Source organism: Pteronotus mesoamericanus, unplaced genomic scaffold (genome assembly GCF_021234165.1).
Source record: "Pteronotus mesoamericanus isolate MK-2021 breed Mesoamerican mustached bat unplaced genomic scaffold, CSHL_Meso_final contig_347, whole genome shotgun sequence".
Classification (NCBI taxonomy): Eukaryota; Metazoa; Chordata; class Mammalia; order Chiroptera; family Mormoopidae; genus Pteronotus; species Pteronotus mesoamericanus.
The window spans coordinates 16,730,493-16,753,808 of record NW_026555137.1 but is presented as its reverse complement, the minus strand read 5'-3'; the positions used below and the strand labels follow the sequence as shown (position 1 = coordinate 16,753,808).

General features: G+C 57.7%; 1 protein-coding gene across 1 annotated transcript in view; it reads left to right on the top strand.

The window, feature by feature from the left end:
• The window catches only part of PGBD5 (piggyBac transposable element derived 5), a 70,802-nt gene that overhangs the window by 26,633 nt on the left and 20,853 nt on the right, over nucleotides 1–23,316 (top strand). The window contains exon 2 of the mRNA XM_054576475.1: nucleotides 20,138–20,565. Coding sequence (XP_054432450.1) covers nucleotides 20,138–20,565 — 428 coding nt within the window. The remainder of the gene's footprint in view (nucleotides 1–20,137; nucleotides 20,566–23,316) is intronic.

Below are 23,316 nucleotides of genomic sequence, written 5' to 3'. Positions count from 1 at the left end.
TCGCAGGTGCGCCCACCACAGCCGGTTCTGCCTCCGCCCGTTTAGAGTGCGATGGGATGACTTTATTTATTGCGGGGAATGTGAGAAAGTACAAATAAGCAGAGAGAAAAATATACAAAATCGCTACCACTGTGAGCATTTTGCTGTCTTTCCAGGTTCCTGGACGTATGCGTATCTGTGCATGTGTCTTTTATTTTTTTAAAATTTAAAGATGACCATATACTGTTTTTTATAACCTGACTTCTCCCCAGTTTCACATCACACACTAATGTGCCTGTACGTATGTATCCTCACTACTTACGGTGTGGTCCTTGGACCAGCCGCAACAGCATCACCCCGGAGCGAGGTGAGATGCAGATTCTCAGGCCCGGGGCCAGCATTTTCACAAGATACCTGGGTTTTTTGCGTACTTTAGCATTGAAGAAATACTGAACGACCTCGTATTTAATGGGTGCCTGACATTCCATTTTAGAAATGTGTTATGATTTAGATAGCCAGCCTCTTATTATCTGAATAGATAGGTTTTATACAAATTTTCACCTTTGTGATCAGGCTGTGATGAGCATCCTTATACCAAATGTCCTTGTCCCCAGGTCTGACTGTCCGGGACGTGTGTGTGGAAGGGGTCCCCCTCCATGAGACTGTTGATGAAAGTCTCCTGATTTCACTCCCACTGAGTGAAAAGCCCATTTTCCCCACCCACTCTGGCAGATACCCCTTTTCACTGTTTGATAGTTTGATAAAAACAAATGGGACCTCTTTGTTAGTGGTTAATACGTCTGATCGTTCATGTGGTTAAACATGAGTTTGTAATCTCGCTTGGCCTTTGGTTTGCTCATGTCAGTTGTTCAGGTTTTTTCTTTGCAGTGGTTGTCATTTTTCTCCTGATTTAGCCAGAACTCCTTATATGTGTAGATACCCTCCCTTTGAGATGTGTTGCAAATATAGCTCCTGTTTGCATCATGGTGTTTTGTCCCAGCATTGGTTTCCATCCCAAAGGCAGAAGGGATTTGGGGACAGGAAGTCTAAATCGGGAGGATGCGTTCCGCGCAAACTCCAGAGCCTGCCCTCATCCACCCGACGTAAAGGCCCCGCCTTCGAAGGGGGCCCGCGGCCCTGGCGCACAGCCAGCCCGGGGCCAGCGCGGGCCAACCCTGCCACGCCAGGAGAGCCTCGGCTGGCGTGGGAAGGTGCATTTCTTGTTTCCTTCTATTTCTCGATGTTGGAATTTTTAGAACATGGCCTTTGGAAGAACTTTTAACTTTTTAAATGAGCCTTGTATTCTAGCAGACAGGTAGTAATATGTATGTCCAGTGTCATTTATATACAAATTTACGATTTCTAAGTGGAAAGCAGGTAGAGACATGGACCAAAAAACTGTGCTTTCAAGGTGTTCATGTTTTGAGATGACCTTACTCACAACCTCATTTCCAGAATTCATTATGTCTGAGCCAACGATAAATTAGCCTTACTCAAAGCCCTGCTCTCTCTTGACCCTTATTCAGCTACCTATTAAGGAGCCAGTGTGGTTTAGATTCAGAATTAGAACAGAGGACAAAACAGGCAGAACGCCGGGTGGCCCCGAATGGCCCGTGGACTCCAGGGAGGAGCCTCTAACTTCCCGGAGCCTCAGGAGACGGGACTGCGCTGCTGTGTGCGCACATGGCAGCCAGCAGCCGGGCCAGGTGCTCGGCCCAGCCCCCAGGTCAGGTGGCTGAAGCAGGGGCTGGTGGGAGAAAGGCTCACCGTCTTCCTGGCAGGAAAGGAGCCCCGGGCCGGGTCTGCCCTCTGCAGCATTTTCCATCTGTTCGGGGACGCTCGCAGGCTGTGAGGAGGGATGCTTCCAGCACCTCCTTGAGTAGCCAGAGGGTGATCCTGCACTGAAACATGCAGGGCTGACGCTGAGCGTTGCCCCGGGACAGCGGAGGGCTCGCCGGGAGGAGCTGCACAGGACTGTCGCTGACCCTGTCAAAGTCAGCGGCAGCAGCTGCGGTGGAAAGCCGAAGTCTGCACCAGGAAGACACAGGGTGCCGGAGGAGTGAGAGAAAGCCAGCTTTTAAACGATAAGACAGAAAAGTTTCAGGAAAAAGCTCTCAGCTGAGCTAGGTTCACAAGCTCCACAGGGTAGGAGGGCACAACCTGGACTCGGAGGAAACGTGGGTTGTGGAGGAGAGGTGGGAAATGAGGTGGGCGGGGGCCGGTGGACTCGGGGCTCTGGAGAGTAGGGGGTGGCTGGGGGCGCTGAGCTTGAAGGGTGGCTGGGATTGAGACCAGCACAGCAGGCCGGCGGCCGGGATGCGCCAGCGCAGAGGGAGGCGTGTGTGAGGCCCGGACACCCTCTGCGCAGTGCTCCACGCAGGCTCCGTCCCAGCTGGTGGGTGGTGTGCCCGGCAGGGCTGGGCCAGCCCCGGCCGCCAGGGCTCTGGCCTCTGATCCGGTTGCGGGTATACAGCCCATTCCCTGTGGCCGAGGTCCAGCGCCTGTGCCCTGCAGAGATCCTGTGGCTGTGTGCCCAAGAAGCGCCGCTCAGTGCAGTGGCCGTCCGGGAAGGCGGCCGCGCCCTCACCAGCACCAGCGGAGGCGGCGGGCTGAGGGCCGCTGCAGGACTCAGGCCGGGCAGCGTGCCCTTTCCCGGGGTCTCCCAGAGGAGAAGCCTGTGGCGTCTGCCTGAGAGCCTGGTGTGCCGCGAGCCCTGAGCAGCAGGACCGTGCTGTGGCCGAGTGTGGTCACACCTGACGGGGCTGGGGAAGGCAGGTCGAGAAGGGGTGTGCTCTGGGCTTGGAGACGGAAAACCGGGGCTTTGTCAGCCCTGTGCGGGCGGGGGCGGTCCTGGGGCTCTCTCCGACTTTCTCACTTCCTGCGTGGGCTGCTTTGACTCAGCTCTCCCTTGGACATTTCAGAGCTTTTACCTTCATTCCACTTGAGCTCTTGCTTCCTCTTGACAGCTAACCCTTCCGCAGAGCCAAGATGGTGCCCTGGGATGTCAGGTGTAGGTGTGGGTGCTGAGCTGCCTTTCTTACAGAACTGTCCTTAGCGGCCCTGGCGCCATCCCCCACGCCCGCGTGGACAGTGCATCGCCTCTTCTTCCTCCTCTCTGCTGAGGCACAGGCTCTGGGCAGCAACAGTGAGAGATTCTTGCACGTGCTGCCTTGAAGATAGAGAGAGGAAGGGGACTTGGGCGGGACTCTGCAAAGAGGGCAGGCGATGCGTGTCCCCCACCAATGACCAGCCTTCAGGGTGGGCTCCCGGAGGGGCGCTGTGTGCCCAGCCCTTGGAGGCCCCAAGGTCCCAGCACAGGGAGGCAGAGCTCCTGGCCTCTGCCAGTGTTGCTGATTTGGCATGCGAATGCGGAACTGGCAGCCGGGTTAATTTCTCTATGTAATTAAGTGAAGGAAAATGGCATGAAAGTACTGCTTGCCTCTCCCACACGGCGGGTTCCCACTTGGGCTTTGTTTTCCATCCACGATTACGAGGGAGGGCCGTTTGGTTTAATTAACTTGGGGAGACGCACACACCCACCTGTCTGGTGCGGGCCCCCTGTCTGCCCTGGGGCCGGCGCTGGCCAGGCTCTGGGTCTGCAGCATAAATAGTGCGTGCCCTTGCCCTGCAGGACGGTCCAGTCCACGCAGCAGATGAACACGAAATCAATAATTACAATCAAGTGTAATGGGTAGTAATTAAGAACTGAGGTGAGCGAGCCAGACAGCCAGGGTTCAAATCCAGACACTGGGGCAAGTCCCTGAATCTCTTGCTTCTGCTGTGGACAATAATAAGATCTTACAGGGTAGGGGGAGGCCAATTGAGCTTCGAGAGCACCCGGCGCTATTTAGGACACGCTGTGCAACCGCCTTTTTATCACGAGAGGAGGGAGCGGATCGCAGAGGGCGGAGGAACGGAGACGTGGTGCTGAGTGGCGGCCAGGCTGGGCGTTGAAGGATGAGGAGGAGCGTGGGGAGGCTGGGAGGTGAGCTGCACAGGAGCGAGGGGTCTGACATCCGTGCCGTTCAATGTGAGCAGTTAGTGCGGTGGGCCCTTGGGATGGCAGGCCCATAGAGCGAGCGTGGGAGCCAGCAGAACAGTCCCGCGGAGGCTTCTGGGTAAAGGGTTTGACCTCCACGTCGTAGGCAGTGTGGCGCCAGGGGGCACTGGAGCTGGCCTGTGGCATGATGGAGGTCGTGCTTTTAAAAATTAACGCTGGTCACGGTGAAGGTGGAGGGGAGACTAGTTAACAGGCCGTGAACCTGGCCCTATGGTGAGGGGGGGGCTCTGGTGGGAGGGGCAGACGGGACTCAGAGGGAGCCATTTAGGATGTCAGCTGACTGGCCTGCGGACAGATCAGATGCGGAGGCTGGGGAGAAGCAGGGCTTGAAAGGAGGGCTCCGGGGTGTGGCTCGAATGGGGTGCCAGCCCCTAACAGGGAGACCAGGAAGGGTGCAGTTGAGCACCTTGGGTAGGAGGCGCGGCCCCGGAGGCGGACGTGGGGCCGGGACAGGAGTCCGAAGTTGTGGGGTGCAGGCCCGGTTGGTGGGAAGGCGCCGCGGGAGCTCCTTCAGGGCCCCGCTCGTCCTCGGGGAGGCTTTGCGGGCCTGCAGGCCGCCCTCAGGAGGCTCCATGACCTGTGCGTGAGTCACCGAGGAACCTTGGACAATAGCTTTCTATAGGGGGACTCTTTTCGGTGTCCTTACCTGCGAAGGTGGATGACATCAGCACTATCCTCAAGATCACCGAGGAGATGGAAGGGATGAGGGCCCGGGGCTGGGCTCCGCCTTTCACGTGGGCCGGGCTTCGGGGACACGTCGGCCGTGCCGAGACCCGATGGGCTGCGGGGGACGCCTCCGTGCGCGGCGTCCGTGAGCGGCGAGGAGCAGGTGGCCAAGGAGATGGAGCGCCTTCTCGTGGAGAACCCCATGCAGCAGGGGGGACCCCTGCTCTCCTAACTCCAGGCCGCCCCCCCTACCATCACCTCTCGGCGCGGGCGTGTCTGGGGGCGTGTGGGCGAGCACCTACGAATTAGCCATGAGGCTCCAGGGAGATTTTTGAATGCAGACAGAAAGGGATGGCCAGGTGACAACAAGGGGTGAGTGATGGGGTGACAGTATTTCGTCTCCTCAGCACCAGCTTGACAGCAAAGCTTGGTAATGAAAGAGCCACCACCGGCCCTTTTCTTGTGGCCCCTGCAGAGGAGCGGGTGTGACTCTCCGCTGCCGTGTCAGATCTGTCTCTACAGGGGGCAATGGGAGAGGGAGCAAAAGCCTCACACGCTGCGTCCCGCGTGGTGGTCTGAAGTTGCAACCAGAGCCGGAGGCGTGTGAACGTGTCCCCAGAATAACTGCTGGGGCCACTCTGGACTCCCACACCGGAAGTGAGTTGGGTGTTTGTCTGTAAACCCGCGATGTGCTCTCTTGCTGAGTATCCTCTGCTGCCTGAACCTGGGCTCGGGAGGAGGAGCCAGAAAGCAATCTCAGTGAGGAGTCTGCATGGTGAGCTTCAGTCTATACACGCGTCTTCTCGCCTCTGCAGATTCGGAGTCGAGGCCGGGGCGGGGGGGCGTCCTGACTTGTCCTCGCTGGGCTTTAGGAAGGAGCCCTAAGTCTGAGGACCGCACCTGCGTGGAGAGGCCGGGCCCAGGGGCTGCCTTGCGGATGGCGCTGAGCGTGCTGGCTGGTGCTGTCTCCGAGTTCGGTGGGTACCCACGCCACGCCGTGCCGCCTGCGCAGCGTTTCCTGCCGTTCTCGTGACTGCTCCCCGAGGTCGGCGCGCTCCTCGTCCCATTTTGCAGATGGGGACACTGGGCTTCAGGGGTCCTGTACCTTGTCCACGCAGCTGTCTGACGGGCCAGGTCTGCCCGAAGAGGCGCCTGTGCCCCTCGGGCCAGTGCCCCGGGAGACGGTGCGGCCGAGCGGGCCGCCCCTGCTCGCGTCTCTGGTGGCGGCATCGCCCCTGCAGCTGCTCCTCCGCCTGGGCCTGGCACTGTCGGCATCGGCTTTCACACGGGTTGCCATGTCTCCTTCGTGTCACCACACCATTGCCGTCACTACTCGCCTCTGATGTGCAAACCCAGTGGCACACGGCACTGGAACCCAGACCGAGTCGTCTGCAGGATGTTGAGACAAATGACCGTTCCCCCATCTCCAGGAGTCTGCTTCCAGGGGACCAGGCTTCAGCACCTGCGTGGCGCATGCAGGGTCTCGGCCCCGCGCGTCCTTCCGGTGAGGCAGGGCCGCCGCCTGGCCCGCGGGCCTGACCGCACAGCAGGGCGGGGCAGCTCTTCGCCTCGCTGCTCGCGCACGACCCCTCCTCCAGGAGCCAGGCCTCCCCTGCAGGCTGGTTGTAGCGTAGCTGCAGTTTACCAAGCACCTGCTCTGTGCCAGGTGCCTGCGAATGTCTGGTGAGCGGGAGAGGTTGTCCCCTTCTTACAGGAGGAGGGCAGTGAACCCTGGACCTGCTTCTCGGCTGTAGGCAGCCACTGTGTTTTCTAAAGAGCCAGAAAGAGCCTTGGACGGTCTGTGTCCAGCCACTTCATTCTGCAGTGTGCCCACCTGCCCATGGTGGAGCGGGCTGGAGCCCATCCTCTCCACGTGGCGCCCCCTCCTCTCTGCCCTGCCCCTGGAGCTGAGCACCCACCTCCGGTGCCCACCTGGCCAGCAGGCATAGTACCAGACCCTGGCTCTGCAGTGCAGGTTTAAAGTGACCCTGGGGTTTAAATCAGCGTTCCGCGCAAGGGTAACATGAACAGACTATTAAATGATGGAAGTGGCAGCCCCAGGCGCAGCTCTGCAGAGGGCAAAGGCCACCCGAGGGGACCGCAGGGATCGGGGCCTTGGTGTGCCACTTGCAAATGGGGCTGCAGGTGAAGGTGGTCATCGCGGACCTCACAGTGTGAGACTCCTAGACAGCCCTTGAGCCGGGGAGGCAGGCTGCGTCCGGACGCGCACCAGGTGTGGCCGGAGGCGGGTAGGGGGCGCCCCCGGAGGGTGGGCAGTCCCTGCTGAGTGAAGTGTGCCAGTCGGATCCCAGAGGCTCTCCTCGCCGAAGCGCTCCTTTGGAGCTGTGCCTACAGAGAAGGCAGGGAGTCTGCGCGTTCCAGCTTGGCTGTCCGTGGCGTTCTGCCCACGCTCTGCTCTCTGTTGATGCCGCGTCAGAAAAAGAGGCCGTAGGATGGCAATGAGAACAATGGTAGCAGCAACCACAGTAGGGCGAGCCCATGGTTCTGGTGCATCCTGATAGTCCTGGCTCATGTGGTCCTCATGGCAGCTCCGAGGGGCAGGTGGCCTGAGGCACGGTGAGGAAGCCTGTGGCCGAGGGTCCCATAGCTAACAAGGGGCAGATCCCCACCCAAGCCAAGTGGTGCCAGAATCAGCTTTCACCCACTAGCTGTCGTGGGAAGATACATATTTTTTTAATCTCATGCAGAAGTGCCCACGACAGCTCCTGGGAGAGGGAAGAGGGAAGTTCCTTGCTGTCTGCCCACGCCCTCCTGGATGTTTTGCTGTTTCATTCTTAGGCTCTTCCATGTATTAAAGAAGAGAGAGAGACAGGAAGGGCAAGCTCGGATGGGCTGTGCCTTTGAAGACTCAGTCCGGCCTGCCGTCTATTTTCTACGTGTAGGAAACTGGGAAAATGCACAGTTACTTTCCTTGGTGCACCAAGGTGTCCAGTGTGGACACTTCAAGCCGCTAGCCTGATTTCTGGGTTTAGGACCAGCTCACCCCTAATCAGAAGGGGGGCTCCCCGCATCCTTGACATTTAGCTGTACCCCCCAGACTCATGAGTGCACGCGCCCCTCCCGTCGGGCACTTGCTTGCATTTCGGCAGCATCTGCTCATCTGCTTTTCCTTCCCCAAGTCTTGACAAACAATACCCAGGGTTACAAAGAGAAATATTTATAACCCATGGAAAGTACAAATACGTATTTGATTACCATATTAACATTTATGGGACTCTTATTTTTCTCCAGTTGCATTAAAAATTCATCCTCTGAGGTCTGGGCTGCTCTCAGTGTCCTAAGTTTGGGTGTTCGGGCTCCTCTGTTCTTGCTCCTCCTCAGAAACGTGGGTCGGGGGAGGGGCAAGTCCTGAAGAAGAAAGCAAGGCTTGCAGCCTTTGGAAACTTCTCCAGGTTGCTGCTCCTCAGTACCCCCCACGGCGGGGCGGCCAGCCCCCCCCTTGCCCCCTGGGGGGGAGGGGCGGGCAGCTCCCGGGGCAGCGGCCGGGCTGCAGGCCCCAGGAGGAGGCTCTAGACGCAGGTGCGCTCCTGCCCTGCGCCCCTCCGTGGGCCCTGTGGTTCCTGCTTCGGGGGAGCGGTGGGTGCCGAGGCAGACGGGCCACGGTGCGCAGACCACCAAGGCTGGAGAGGGGAGCCTCAGCGCACCGGGCTCTCACCCCACTCAGGGTTTTGCAAATGTAAGTGGCGCTTGACCTTCCAGGAGGTTAGGAGAACATCAGGAGCTCAAGTTTCCCGTTCTTTAAAACACCATTTGCTGTCCTTTTCCCGCTTCTAAGGCCTATATATTTAATTATATCCATTATGTCCAGAAATCATATTCAGAAAAGTATAAAGAAAATGGTGGAAATCACTTACAATCCTACCACTTAAAGATAATCATTGCTAAACCTTTGCCTTCTGTTTTCTCAGTCATTTTGAGTTCACAGGCTCACTTTGAAAATATTAAGTTATGTTTGGATCATACTATTCATATTGCTTTTGTAATCTTTAAAAATGTTCTTATGACAGTTTTCTTACACTCTTAAATATTCCTCAAGAACATTCCTTTTTAGTGTATGGGGAGTTCCATGTCATGGACGTTTCCTATTTGGGGACATTTAATTTATTTGCACTGTTTTTCTATTACAAAACACATGCATCTCTGAGTATTTCCTTAGAATAACTTTAGAGCCTACAAACACTTTTTTTTTAATCCTCACCCCCTTGAGGATATATTTATTGATTTTAGAGAGAGAAGAAGGGGGAGAAAGAGAGAGAAAGAGAAACATCAATGTGAGAGAGAAACATCAATTGGTTGCCTCCCGTATGCTCTCTGACCAGGGATTGTACCCTGACTGGGAATTGAACCCGCAGCCTTCTGGTGTACAGATGACACTCCAACCAGCTGAGCCGCCTGGCCAGGGCCTACAACCACTTTGTAAGGACACGTAGTTTGGGGAGAAATGGTATATTCCTGCTTTCCCTTCCCCGCCCAGCATGGAAAATACATGGCATCTTGCACGCTCACAGCGAGCCCTGCTCGGCAGGCACAGCCCCGCCTCCTCCTGGCCTCAGGCCGCGCTTCAGACTCCTCCTCAGCCTGTGTACTGACAGCCACTACCTACTGGAATTGATGCAAGAGCCAGAGCCTGTTTACCATCTCTGGATCAGCAATTGGCACCCACTCCGCAGTGGTGTTCTAGGTCCTGTGTTATTCATTCTTGGAAAAGTGAGCGCGCTGTGTATGGGCTGGGCGTGAGGCGGCACCGGCGCAGATTGGGTTTTGGAAACACTCTGAGTGATATTTCTGTAGGCATCTGGACAAGACCCAAACCTACAAATCTCAGCCCCGCTCACGGTCATCGTCCATGCCTGGCGGCCCCTCTGTCCCCACTCTGCCGCTGGAGTCATTTCGGAAGCTGAAGCCTTTGATGTTCATTAAAGCCATCGTTGAAGTGAAAACTCCCCTGGGAAGGGTCCTGCTGGAGGCGGCAGCTCCTGGTACTTCCGTTCTCCATCCAGATCCTGCCTCTGCGGCAGAGTTTGAGTAACAGCCGGCAGATGGCGGATGGACCGCAGAGAAAGGCTGGGCCAGCAGGAGGACCAGGGCCACCTGCTCCAGGGCCCTGAAACATCCTTGCCCGGCCCCGTGATTGACCACGGAGCTCTGGAAGGGGCGTGTGTACCATGTCAGGTGATAAGCTCTCATCCAGCAAAGGAGTCCCCCAGCTACAGTGGGGGTGAGCGGAGAGTAACCCCATTTCTGTCACCGTTTAGCCGGCGGAGGCTACAGCAGAGAAGATGTGAAACAATTAGGGTTTCTATGGAAGCATAATAGCCTTTCCTTCGGCATCCACCGATTGGAAGGGCTTTGGTCGAAGAGGTGCGTTCTGTGTCCTCAGCATTGCGTGGGGACACAGGAGCAAGCTCCTTATCAGGTAAGGGAGCGCTTAGCCAAGACGAAGGTGGGGAAGACGCTGCTTTGCACTTGCTAGCAAATTACAAAGGAATTACAGAAAGAACAATCTGACTTGTTCAGCTTGAACAGACCCACTGGACACCGAACAACTCGCTCTGGTTCTCTGCTCGGTTCTTTGAAGCTATGGCCAGGGACAAGGTGGCGGTCACCTTCGTGTCTTCAGTTCTTTGAGAGTAGGTGTTGCTCACACATTCCTGATTAGTTAAGAGTCCAGGTCCCAGTTGGTTGTCTCCACTGGCCGGAAGCTGGCTCCCGGGACGGACTCCAGGGCCTGCCTGCGGCTCCTGGAGCTGGTCTCGCCCGTGGGGGGGTCTCGTCCTGGGATTCCAGCATCTTTGTGAGAAACCCACCCTGCAGCTGCAAAACTCGTCGAACTTAGCAAAAAGTAGCTTTGCCACGAGGTGGGCCATTAGAATGGCCTTTGTGTCACCACGAACTGCAGGTGAGAGGCGTGCGGACCGCAGCGGCAGCGGGTGCTGGGGCAGACAGCCGCCGGGCCGGTGATTGGAGGGCTGGGCAGCTGAAACCCAGCCTCCCCTTCAGAGTGAGCGGGGGCTCTGACCCGGACAGGCCCTGTGAGCGCCGCCCCATCCGACTCAGGAGGCTCCCAGGGACACCCCGGGAGATGCTCCTCCGCCAGCCGGCATGGATGGGCACCTGCTCTGTGTAACATAAATGGAAGAAGCCCCCGCGCCAGGGGGCTTACCTTCTGGCTGATGCAGGGGCCCAGCGCACAGAGGGGCAGCTTTGTGAGGCGTCCGTGCGCCCAGGGCTCCTGGCTCGCTCTGACGCGTTCCGGCAGGGCCTCCGTCAGTGTGCGCCGCGTGTGCTGGAGCTGCGAGGCCACCCTGCCCACAGCATTTGAACTGGGAGGATCTTCCAATAGGAGGCACCAGTGTGGTGGGAGTGGGGGGCGGCCGGGACTTGCACTGGGCCCCTGGGGGTGAATTCTGGTTCCACCCCTTACTAGCTGTGTGATGTCAGTCAAGTCCCATTACCTCTCTGTGACTCAGTTTCCTCACTGGATCAGTGGGGCAAATAATAGAACAGATCTGAGTGTTCATCAAACAAGTGAATTGAGTTGTCATTTATAAAGCGCACAGTACACATGTGTACATGTAAAAACATGAGTGCTACCTATGTGCATGTGAATAAAATCAGGAAACATGATTCATTTCTGTTTACTGGTAGATGAAACACTCCCCTCGGCAGCGCCTTGTACAGCTGGGCTCTGGCCGCGTGACCCTGAGAAAGGAAAGGCCACCCAGAAAAACAGGCGGCAGGAGCGCAGAGGCCGGAGCCGCCCCCGGTCACCAACTGGAACCTTCTCTGGTCCTCGTTTCCTCTTTGGAAAAAAAAGCTGATGATGCCATTTGTCCTGGAGGCCACAGAGTGACAATGAGACAGGGTCTCTGCCCGCGGTGCCCTAAATGCAGGCGCCGGCAGGGCTCTTGCCACCAGCGTGACTCGCGAGGGCGCCTCCCGCCCCCCCTGCAGCTCCGTCCCAACTTTGCCCACTGCCTCTGCAGAGGCTCCTGGCTGACGTCACCTCCCCTTCCATTTTAAGATGAGGAAGCCTCCCATTTGTTTTTCTGTGGGCAAGCAGGGGCCGTGGTGCTTTGTCCTCTCTCCTTGTCACGCTGGCCTCTGATCCTCTACCCCAGCTCCCCCATCTTCTGTCCTTCCCCGGCCCTCCCTCTCCCGTCGCCTGTGGGAGGGCACACGGGGGGCGAGCAGGATGGCATTGGTCTCCGGGCATGAGCGTCTCCAGCTGCCGTCGGTTCTCCTGAACTAGCTGAGCCGAGACAGGGCCGGGTGTCTTCTGTCTGCCTGCCTGCGGGCTGCCACGGGCATCACAGAGAGAGAGAGAAGGGGGACAAGGACCCCACCAGACCCCCCACTTCGGTGCTTGTCCTACTCGCTCCTGCCCCGGACGCTGCAGTGCACGCCCCGCCCCCAGTGCCCAGACACTCAGAGCACACACGGAGGGCCTGGTGGGGGGCGGGGAGGAGCGCGGCGTGGGGGTCACGGCCCGGGCTGTGTCACTTCAGCAGGTGGCTGGCAGGCCTGCCGAAGGGTGTGGTGGACGGCACCAGGGATTCTCAGCCAGGCGAGTGTGTGTGTGTAGGGGTGGGGTGTCTGCCTGAGACATCAGCTGGGGAGGGCCACTGCGATGTCCCAACAGGTCCATCCAGGGAGGGAGTCAGGGACCGTTAGCCCCCTTCCCCGCAACACACACACATGGATGAGACAGAGCCAGCAGCCACGCCGGGACTGTGGGGGCAACAGAGGACAATGTCACAGTCTCCTTTGACGTCGTTTTCATCCTGGGCCTAATGAGGTCATGTGGACCTGCGTCTACTTCTCGGGTAGGGCCGCAGCCTGGGCAGAGGGCCAAGCCTGCCCGCTGCTGGCCACCACCGCGGCCCGTGTGGCGGTGTGACCTTTGCCTTCTCTGGGGGTCGGAAAGAACCAGACCCTTTCCCTTTGGGGCCGCAAATGGCCCTCTGGCTTCTCCTTGGGCTCTCATTCTCTCAGGCCAGTGGCCAAGGCAGCTCACAGGTCAGGAGGCTTTTGTTAGTTTGCGTCCCTGGGCTCCCAGCATGCCTTGTATGCTAAGACAGGATTGCAAAAACGGCATAGCTCCCATGCCCAGCCGGGCCTGTGCCTATACAGCTGTGCATTTGCTCTTGTTCGTGGATGAGTGCAGAGGCCTAAATCCAGCCTCGTGGGGAGTGGGAGGCCTGGGCAGAGGGTCCCCACCAAGCCTCGCCGCCTCAGGCACACGTGTGCATGCACTGCACTGGCGCGGTCCTGCCTGGACCCGGGCCCGGGGACAGGGGGGCCGAGCTCCAGACCCAGCCCAGGCACAGCCGACCTGTCGTCTGTCTTCTCCTCTCCGTCTCACCATTTTCCTTTGAGCACCTCAGTGCTTTTGGCCCTCTTTGTGAGCTGGTGGGATACCGCCATTACCCTCAAATCTGCAAGTCATTTCCTTTCCTTCCTTCCTTCCTTTCCTCCCTCCCTTCCTTCTTTTCTCTTTCCTTTTTTCTCTCTCTTTCTTTTCTCTTCTTTTCTTTCTTCTCTCATTCACTCAATCGACAAGTTCTGTTGAACAGCTCCTACAAATGAGGCTCTATTCTAGGCAGTGAAGATAGAACAATGAGCAAAAGAAACAAAATCGCAGCCCTTGCAGGCCTTCCTGCACCCTCTGGTAACCTGTCCTCAGGGAACCCCAGAAATGGCAGAGTCCCCACAGACCCCCTCAGAAGTGACCCAAGACTGCTCGTGCGCCCTTCGGGAGCCGGGAGCCTTGGGCCTGCTCCGCCGGGCCCCGCCGTCCTCACCAGCTCTCTGAGCTGGGTCCTTCTGCCTCGGCACATGTTTCCTAAGTATTTAGTCAAGACGAAAACAATTCTCAAGCCCACGTATATTTAAATAGTTAGCTTTCAGTTTTTTCCTGTCTCCCCAAAGCCTTTTCCCCTTCCTGTGCCCCTACCCCCCAGCTCCTGCTCACACCGCCCTCGGGGTCAGAGCTCCGTCTCAGGAGGGTCAGAAGCGGCCGTGTGGCCAAGTGGTCCGGGTGTCCGGGGGGTCTTGGCGCCCAGGTGTGGGTGCCGCCTGGCTGAGGGCAGACGCTGTCCGGCTTCTTGGACCAGTTCTGTGGCCTGGGGCTCGTTCTCCACGAGCCTGCGCGTCCACGGCTGCAAAGTGAGCATCCCGGTACCTCTTCCGCCGGCCATGGCGAGAGTGAGATCTAGTTACGTAAATGCTCGTGGTCACGCTGGGTGCAGAGAAGACCTTTCACCCCTGGGCACGTCAGTTTTCTTTTCTGTCAAGCACATCCTTGGAACACACTTCCGGAGGCCTAGGGTGACCACACACCCTCTTTATTGCTCAGATTCCCCAGCAGCAGTCCCTTTCTCTGTTGCCTTTCTGGGAGGAAGCACTAGGGTGTCCCTGGGGACTCGCCAGGGCTGGCAGCAAGTTGGGGACATCCCAAGGAGCTGGAGGGAGAAACAGCATCCCAGGAAGTCGGGCTTGGACCTGGTGTGATCGGGGGAGAACTACAGTGGGTGTGGCTGAGCAGTGACATCATAGAAGAAATAAGCAAATTCCCCCGGTGGCCCAGGCACACTGGTCATTGCGCCCGCAGTGCTCCTGCTGGGGGGGGCGGGCCTCGGACAGCGGCCCAGGGCTCCTCGCCACGCTCCCCTTCCCCATCGTGTTCCAGCAAAGTCGGGAAACAGGTCTGCTGTCCTTCCCCTGCCCATGCGGAGGCTGGAGCAACACAGCTTCGTGTGAAAAACAGGCACGGTGTCGGAAGGAAGCATGAACGGCGGCCGCGAGGGCTGCTGTTTCGTAACAGCCATCTGGTAAGCCAGCTCCGGGAAGAGGGACAGAGCCTGGGCGGAGGGATTAACGGACGCTGTGGCGCATGTGATTAGATCATCATTGGGGCCCCCACCCGAGCTCAGTCTCTGGGAATCGGCCCACTTGGTCTTCACCCCAACTCTGTAAGTTCCATACTATTATCCTCCTTGACCAACATGGACGCTGCGATTCAAAGGGTGCTATAGACCGAACGTTTTTATCCCCCTCGCCCCAAATCATATACTGAAACCTAAGCCCCAAGAGACAGAGTTCGCAGGTGGGACCTTTGGGGGGTTCTTAGGTCAGGAGGGTGGCACCCTTGTGACTGGGTTGGTGTCTTATAAAGAAGACCCCAGAGTCCCCCCGACCCCTGCAATGTGGGAACACAGTGAGAAGACGGCCATCTATGAGCGAGGAAGCAGCCCTCACCCCCACCACTTCTGCCTGTACGTTCATCCGGGACCTCCGGGCCCCGGCACTGTGAGAAATGAACGTCTGCCGTCTAAGCCGCCAGCCTGCGGTGTTCCGTTACGGCAGGGCGCATGGGCTACGTAAGACAGAGGTTTAGCGCCTTGCCCCAGGTCACCACTGCATGACTCATGGAGCCGGAACCCGTCCAGGTCCTCAACTTGGCTGGACAGCAACTATTTCAGAATCATAACATGAGATTCTGAGTGTCCTATAATTATTTACATTCTGAAAATGCTTACACCATTGTCTAATGGCTGCATTAGTCTTGGAAGGGAGATGAGGCAAGTTACCAGGGAAAAGCTGAGATCCAGAAAAACCGCAGCTTTGCAGAGGTTCCGTTAGACAATAAAGGGACCAGGAATGGAACCAGCTCTCGCCCACCCCCAACCCAGCTGCAGGAACCCTCGTCCGTCTGTTCCCCCCCCGCCCCCGCCGCCCTGTATCCGCTGGGGATACGTCCTGAGACCCCTAGTGGGTGCCTGAAACCACGGGTGGCACTGCATCCTGTGTGTACTGGTTTTTTCCCCCTATTCTTGATGGCTTCTCTTTGGTGTTACACGTTGGGGCCATGGTGAAGCAGAGGAACAGTGACTTGAATGCAAGCAGAACGATGCCGCCGTCCACCTGAAACCGAGGTGGCCGCCGAGTGGTGATCGGACGGGGAGCGTCTGCACTGCGGACGCGACGGACAAAGGGGGCGCTCACATCCTGGGCGGGACGCGGCGGGACGGCGGGAGACGCCACCACGGCACTCAGAACCGCACCATTTGAAGCTCATAAATTGTTTATTTCCGGCATTTTCCATGTACTCTCTCAGACCACAGAAAGCGAAACTGCGTAAGGGGGAGGCACTAGAGCTGTACGCCCACCTCTCAGGCTGAACGCTCTGCCCTCCTGCTGCGTTTGCTGTAGCTCCGGGCTGGGGAAGAGTGGAGCATCTGGTTTTGGTGGAGTGTCTTAGTGGGCGCGCCTGGTCCGGGCGGAGGGGACGGGACAAGAGTTTTTAAAGGTGACTCTCTTCAGAAGTTTTGATGTGTCCCGCTGGTGGGCAGGTGATCCCTTCTCTGCACCAGCTCTTTGTCATATGACATCTAGTCAGGATTATAGATTTCATGTCTTCATTAGCCAACAAGTTACTCTATGGTCTGTGTTTCCTATGAACGACATCAACTCAGGTGGCTGATCCACAGTTACTTCATTGCCAACAACTGCGTTGCATTAGCTGGAGGAAGACCACACACATGCGCGCGCACACACACACACACAGAGGTTACCGTGATGCATTCCTAAGAAGGAGGCCCTGCAGCTGCGACATCATGGAGCTGAGGCTGTGCTTGGGGCTCCCTGGCCAGGTTTCTGTGTATTTCCTAAGAGCTCTGGGCAATGGCTCTGTTGGAAGGCACCATTTAGAGCAGCGGCCCCCAACCTTTTTGGCATCAGGGACCAGTTTCATGGAAGACAATTTTTCGACGGGACGAGGGAGGGGGTGGGCAGGAGGCGGAGCTCAGAGGGTGATACCAGCAAAGCCTGCTCCTCACCTGCTGCTGTGCGGCTCCGTTCCTAACGGGCTGCTGACCTGCACCAGCCTGGGGTTGGGACCCCTGATTTAGAGGACGAAGCCTGATCTGAACCTAATTTTGGTGCACCACCTAGAGGGCGGCCTTGACGCCGCTCGCAGCTGCCGGGTGAGGTGGCGTGAGCTGCCCCAGATGGCCACACAGGTGACGGGCAGGGCCCCGCGGGTGTCAGGACCATGATCCGGACGCAGGCCTGTGGCTCCCTGGCTGGCTGCAAGTCGAGTGCGTTGCCAGCCCCGCTGCTTGGAGGGAAGAGGCTAAACAGGGAAAGAGCTTTCAGAGCTTTGGCTAAGGGGCTGAATTCTACACCTGAGACTGGGACCTCGGGTTTTTGTCACACAGATGTGCTTTTTCTGCAGATCAGCCCCTGGAAGGAGGAAAGAAAGAATGCGAGAGAAATGATTAGTTTAGTGAGAGGCAAAGACTAGCCGCAGCTGGCGCAGAGAAGAATGGTTCGGCCATTTTCCTTATTGCCCTTTTATGGAATGTAATTTCCGATGCTTCAGATAAGAGGAATATTTTTGTGGTGGTGCAGGACATTCCTGTTATATTTTTATACCTATTCAATTTAGTCTGAAGATAAATTATTTCATAATTTTAAACCTGTAATTCAAAATATTAAATGGTCCACATCTATGTCACAAAACTGCTGATGATGTGGAACAAAACATGCCAGTGTAGCCTCAAAATGCCGTTTTCATCTCAAAATGAATGTTTCCATCTCTGAAAGATGCGCTTTGGGAAGCACACAAAGCCACCCTGTTCTTCCAGGAGGGGGGTGGGGGTGGGGGTCCCCAGCACACATGGGTGGCCCCCGTCTCCAGGCCTGTGGTCGCAAAGTGGGTGGAGTGGAAGGAGCGGCTCCCTCAGGAGCTGACGCCCGAGTGGGCCACCGGACAGGCCGTCGCCAGTGTGATGTCACCTGTGTGCGAGCTCCTGCGACATGCACCCCCTCTGTGGAGATCCTTCTGTTTGGGAGGGGAGGGCACCGTGGAGCACAGAGGCCACATGGCCCGGCCAGGCCCACACAACCAGCCACCTGCACAGGGCGGAAACGGAAGTATCAGACGATGAGAAAGGGCCAAGAGTCGTCCTTAAGTGGTCGCCCCCAGTTCAGAAAGGGAAGGATGGAGGAACCAGGACAGAACTAGATCTGGACCCAGCTCATCCAAGCCTGGGCCCGGTGGTCTGGGATGTGCCCCCACCCCCAGCCCACGGCCCGCCCATCCTTTGAGTGGTCTGAATTCGCAGGCAGTCCCCACCCCAGACTCAGCACGCCCACCCTGCTTGGCTTTGCAGACGCCCTTCCCTCCTATAACCCCGCTTCTAAACAACTTCTGCATTTCTGGTCACCACTGGAAAGAGGGGGTCGGTTTCCTAGCTTGGGGTGGGGGAATCTTTTGGGGAGAGCTGCGCACGGTCGCACCGCGCTCAGCGCCGCCCTGGGCCTGAGGGAGCGGGCGATCCCTGCCTCCCCTTCCACGAGCAGCCACGGTCGATGCTTATAAATCAGAACGGAACGGATAACAGGAGCCAGGTCCGTCCGCTTGCTTCATTAAGCAGTTGGCCAGGCCAGACTTTGATGGGGGAATTCATTTTGAAATGGCCTGGGAGGCAAAATTACTTTGAAAATAATTTTTGGAAGAGAAAATTGCATTCTGCTTACTCAGCACAATGTAGCGATTAAAATGCTGGTTTTCCTCCTCTTTGCGAGCTACCTGGGAATAACTGATGGCTTCGCCCACCTGAGGCTGCAGGGCTTTGCTGAAAGAAAATGACTTTCAGGAAGGGTGGGTGTGGCGCTTCGGGCTGTCCTTGCTCACGGGGCCCCTCTCTCTCCGACCTCACTGTCCTACCACCTGGGGCCCCCTCCTCCGAGACCACGGGGGCCCCAGTGGAAAAAAATGACCCATGAAAGCAAACAGGATGGTGACGTTGCTCGCTGGACCTCAGTTTCTTCTTCTGCAAAATGAGAGCAATCGGAGCATTCTGATGCCCACAGCCCAGCCGTCTGTCGGCTTTTCCAATGTCCCAGTGAAAGTTCCCAGGCTCCGGTACCTGCTGGGGACAGGCGCTCTGCTGGGTGGGCCCACGCGTCCCCCACTCCTTCCGCCCCGCACGCCGCCTTGCGAAGCGGGTCTTACGGTGCCCGTTTACAGTGGGGAGGCCAGGAACTTTGTCTAAGACTGTGTGGTTAGCTAGAAGCAAATGGGGGGTTTCAACTCTCCAAATCCATATCTGAATCTAAAACCTGGGTGTCTTGTGTGCGTTGTCAGTCTTTTAAATTCTAAAAAAAATTTTCAGTCGTAGTTGGCACTCAACATTATACTAGTTTCAGGTGTACAGCGTAGCGGTTAGACGTTTATGTACCTCTGTGAGCTTCCCCGGAAGTCTAGTTCCCGCCGGGCACCGGACGTAGGGATTCCAGCGTTACTGACTGCTGTGCCTTACGTCCCCGTTTGTCAGTCTTCGTTTTGGTGAGGGAAGCTTGGTTTTCAGAGGCTGCCTCCGTCAGTAGCAGAGAGAGGTTGTGGGAAAGGGAGCGAAATTCTGAAGAGCACGCCCAGCGTTTAGCGGGCACCACTGCGTGGGTGCAGCAGAGGCAAAGCGTGTCTCCCGCAGATCCCTGCACACTGCCAGCCAGCATAAAGTCGCTCCGTGGCGTCGAAAGCTGTAGCTCTTTAAGCTATACTTACGGCCCTGGCCAGGTGGCTCAGCTGGTTGGAGCGTCGTCCCACTGCACCAAGGTTGCGGGTTTAATTCCCAGTTGGTGCACGTGCCAGAATCAGTGAATGCATGAATAGGCAGAACAACAATGATGGTTGTCTCTCTTCTTCCTCCGTCCCTGCATCTCTCTCTCTCAAATTAGTTTTTTAAAAAGGACTGTGTAGATGAACGTGAATATATCCACACGAACGATGTTAAGCATTACGCGTGTGTGTATACACACGTATATCTGTGTATACTTCAAAAGACCGTCCCTGCATCAATTGAAAATGGTGAGGCTTTGATTGCATTGGTGAAATGATCTAGACTAGCCCCTTCGGATTTCTTCACTAATAAATTCAAAGTCAGCATGTACAGACTGCCTCATAAAAACCGCCGTCCCACCTCGATGGCATTTTTTGGGCCTCGAGTGGTGGGAAGGTTCTCAATTACAGAGCCGCCTTCACTCACAAGAAAACAAATGCGGGGCCACGGCCAAGCTCCTGTGTTAAGAATTCCGTAGGCTTGGCGTCTCTAACTCCCTCCCCCACACTGTCCCTCGCTCCTTGGGTATTTCTGCATTGGCCAGAGTTGGGAGAAAGGGGTGTGTGCACAGTAAAGAGGGGCCCCAGATGGTGTGAGGACCCAGGGGACTGGGAACCCGGGGAGCAGGGGAGCTTTGGGGCGGGACGTCCGAGTCCCCTGCCCCCACCAAGGGTGTCGGGAGGGGCGGCACGTGCGCAGAGGCACAGCCACGGGAGCATGTCCCCATCCTGGCCGGGGTGTGACATTGTAGCAATAAGCGCTTGGCCTGTCTCTGTTTTAGGTCCCACCCGAAAGATGCCCCCCAGCGCCAGCGCCATGGACTTCTTCCAGCTCTTTGTCCCCGACAACGTCCTCAAGAACATGGTGGTGCAGACGAACATGTATGCCAAGAAGTTCCAGGAGCGCTTCGGCAGCGACGGCGCCTGGGCGGAGGTGACGCTGGCGGAGATGAAGGCGTTCCTGGGCTACATGATCTCCACCAGCATCTCCCACTGTGAGTCGGTCCTCAGCATCTGGAGCGGCGGCTTCTACAGCAACAGGAGCCTCGCGCTCGTCATGAGCCAGGCCCGCTTCGAGAAGATCCTCAAGTACTTCCACGTGGTGGCCTTCCGCTCCAGCCAGACCACGCACGGCCTCTACAAGGTCCAGCCCTTCCTCGACTCCCTGCAGAGCGGCTTTGACTCCGCCTTCAGGCCTTCCCAAACCCAGGTGAGGCTGGTGCCAGGAGAGGGCTCCAGGGGTCCCCTCCGGCATCCTGGGCCCGGCCCGGTGGCCCGGAAGCTGGGGAGCAGGGGTGACTTCGGGCGTCCTCCCCTTCCTGCCTTGACTCTGAGGTCGTTTCAAGGTTGTCCCTGCTTTCCTCCCATCCCGCTGACCCCTGTAACGCGAGGGAAATTGTGAAGTGAGAGCCCCAGACCACAGACAAGTCTGGATTCAAAAGAGATGCCCTTTCCGCCCCCGCTTGCTCTCAGCTGAGTCCTTGGTGTCAACCTGTGACGTGCATTTGGCTGTGGGGACAGTTTCAGAATTGTCCCCTTCATCACTCTACAAGTTTAGTGCACTGAGGAGGTGGCTCATTCCTGGAAAATCTGCAGCTAAAACTTCAGGAAGTTCTTGGCACATGGGGCCCCAATTCCCTGTTCTGTGTGGAGACGAAAATTTATTTCAGTTTTATGTGCACATTCCACAGACCATCAGCCTACCTCCTCTTCTGTGCTTATTCTTTAAGGGCCTTCTTAACAAACCTCAAGTCCTCTCTGATTATCTCTCTGAGACCCTTCCCCTAACTCCGTACCTCCCCGGCAGGTGAGAACCGCAGGGGTGTGTGGGGGGCGATCCGCCCAGACCAGGTCTGCGGGAGCCTTGAATGGTCTCAGCGTGCTCCCCTGCTGTCCTGTGAACCCGCTGGGCCCACCCTCCTTTCCAGGTGTTTGCGACGCTCTGACTGCCGGGAAGCTTCCCTCCTCTCTCTGCCTCTACAAACGCGTCCGGTCTCGGCCACTGTAAGGTCCAGCCCACGCTGGTTCCTGTTCTGCTGCACCCACCACCGCCCCCTTCATTTACAGGGCAGCCGAACGTCATTTTGTCCTGTCTCCCAATGATGTCACTTACTTTCCCACCGGGAGGTGGGGGCTTTTGGGGTCGCAAGCTCATCCTTGTCACAGGCCCTGCAGGGCTGAGTACAGATTGGCACGTTATTGTGTGTTTCCCTGAATATTCGTTTGATGGAAAATGAACCAAACCAGAGACCTGTTGGCTGGATGAAGGGAAAACCGGGACTCCGGCCATGCTGGGGACAGACACCCTGGGCTGGTGACGAGCTGCTGCAGAAGGCCGTAGGCTGTTGCATCGCGGCGCCTCCGCGTCTCTTGAGAATCGCACAACCAGCCGTGTGGACGGCGGTGTCTCAGCCTGGAGCTCAGGCCGCTCGGCTCCTGGGTGAGGGAGGCCTCATCCCTCATGGGCTCGTGTTTGCCGTGCCCGCCTGTGCCGGCCGCCTGTGGCCTGTGCCTTCGGATACCTAAATCCCGGGCCACCACTGCACTTGTGTGTCCCCAGCACTCTGGGGCAGCCCTCAGGGACCCAGCTGTGCCCACGAGCCAAAGCCTGAGAGGTGTGGACTTGCCCCCTCTCAGCCCCAGGCCTGGGTGCCCCGAGGGGCCCAGCAGCCGCCCTGAGCCCTGAGCGGGGGTCCTGCCCTGTTGGGGGGCAGGCGTCTTAGGAGGCAGCGTGTCCCCTCCATGGTACACTCAAACGGGCGGTGTGGCGGGGGCGGGGGGTGGAGGTTGACAGGGAGACCCCGGTCGCTATATTCTGGCTGCAAACATCTGCTTTGCCTCCAGCTGCCGAGGCTGAGAGGGGAGGGGCCTGGGACGGAGCTCTGTGTGGGGCAGGCCTCTCTGGCCATGTGGGTAGGCCTTTTTTTCTCCTTGTGTTTTTTTCCCCCCACTTTGTACTCAGTTTTCACCTTTGTATCTGTGAGGTTCTGTTTTCTTCTTGCTGCCATTTTCCACCTAGTGCCCTGTTGCTGGTCAGGGTCCCAGCAGGAAACAAGGGCTCTAGAAAGGAGGGGGAAGGGGGCCGGACGCGGCGATGGGGGGCGGGGGGCGGCGAGGGTGCCGGGTGTGGCCAGGGTGGTGAAAGAGCCCTGGAGAGGGGGCGGGGCCGGGGGGCGCCGTGGAGGCCGCAGCCTGGGGCCCGGCCCAGAGGATGTGCGCAGGGTCGGGGTGGCTCTCCCGTCTTCGCTCCTGCCTCCCATGTGGCCTCGCAGACGCCGGGCGCCGTTTGTAAGAGGTTGGCTTCCGGGCCACAGCACAGGGTAGGAAGGGACAGAAGTGAGTCTGGGGGCAAATAAACGCCCAGGGCACCCCGCCCGACAGGTGGGGACGTGAGGCAGAGGGAGAGTCAAGGTGTCTGGAGCCGCTCCTGTTGGCTGGTAATCAATCAGATGGGATTTCCTCTTCGCTCCCGGCCTTGTGTCAGCAGACAGGGCTGCCAGGGGCTTTTCCCTGGGCCTCTGGCATAGGCCACATCACGCTCGGTTCCTGCCTTCATTCTCCTCTAAGACAGGGAGGAGGGGTCCTTTTCTCATCCTGGAGAAGCTGGGTGCCCCAAAGCTTCCAGGTTCCCCAGCTTTCCCCCGGCTGGGCTCTGGAACATTCCCTTCAAGGAGAAGGGGACCCAGGAGTGAGTTTGGTTGCAGGTTTGCGCCCGCCGCGCGCAGCCTTGGGGCTCTCTGGCAGGGCCGTCCTGCTGCCTGGTGAGGGCCTCAGGTTCACCTGCTCTCCTCCATCCCTCGTCAGCTGGGGGGTAGACTTGCTCTGCATCCTCTGCCCGGCACTCACATGACCGCGGTGCACACAGCACTCACCTCGCAGATGCCACGCACCCTCCGCCCTGTAATCCCTGAGGCCTTCGACTCCCGCAAATGTGACCCTTTGGGATTAGTGATAACTTTTA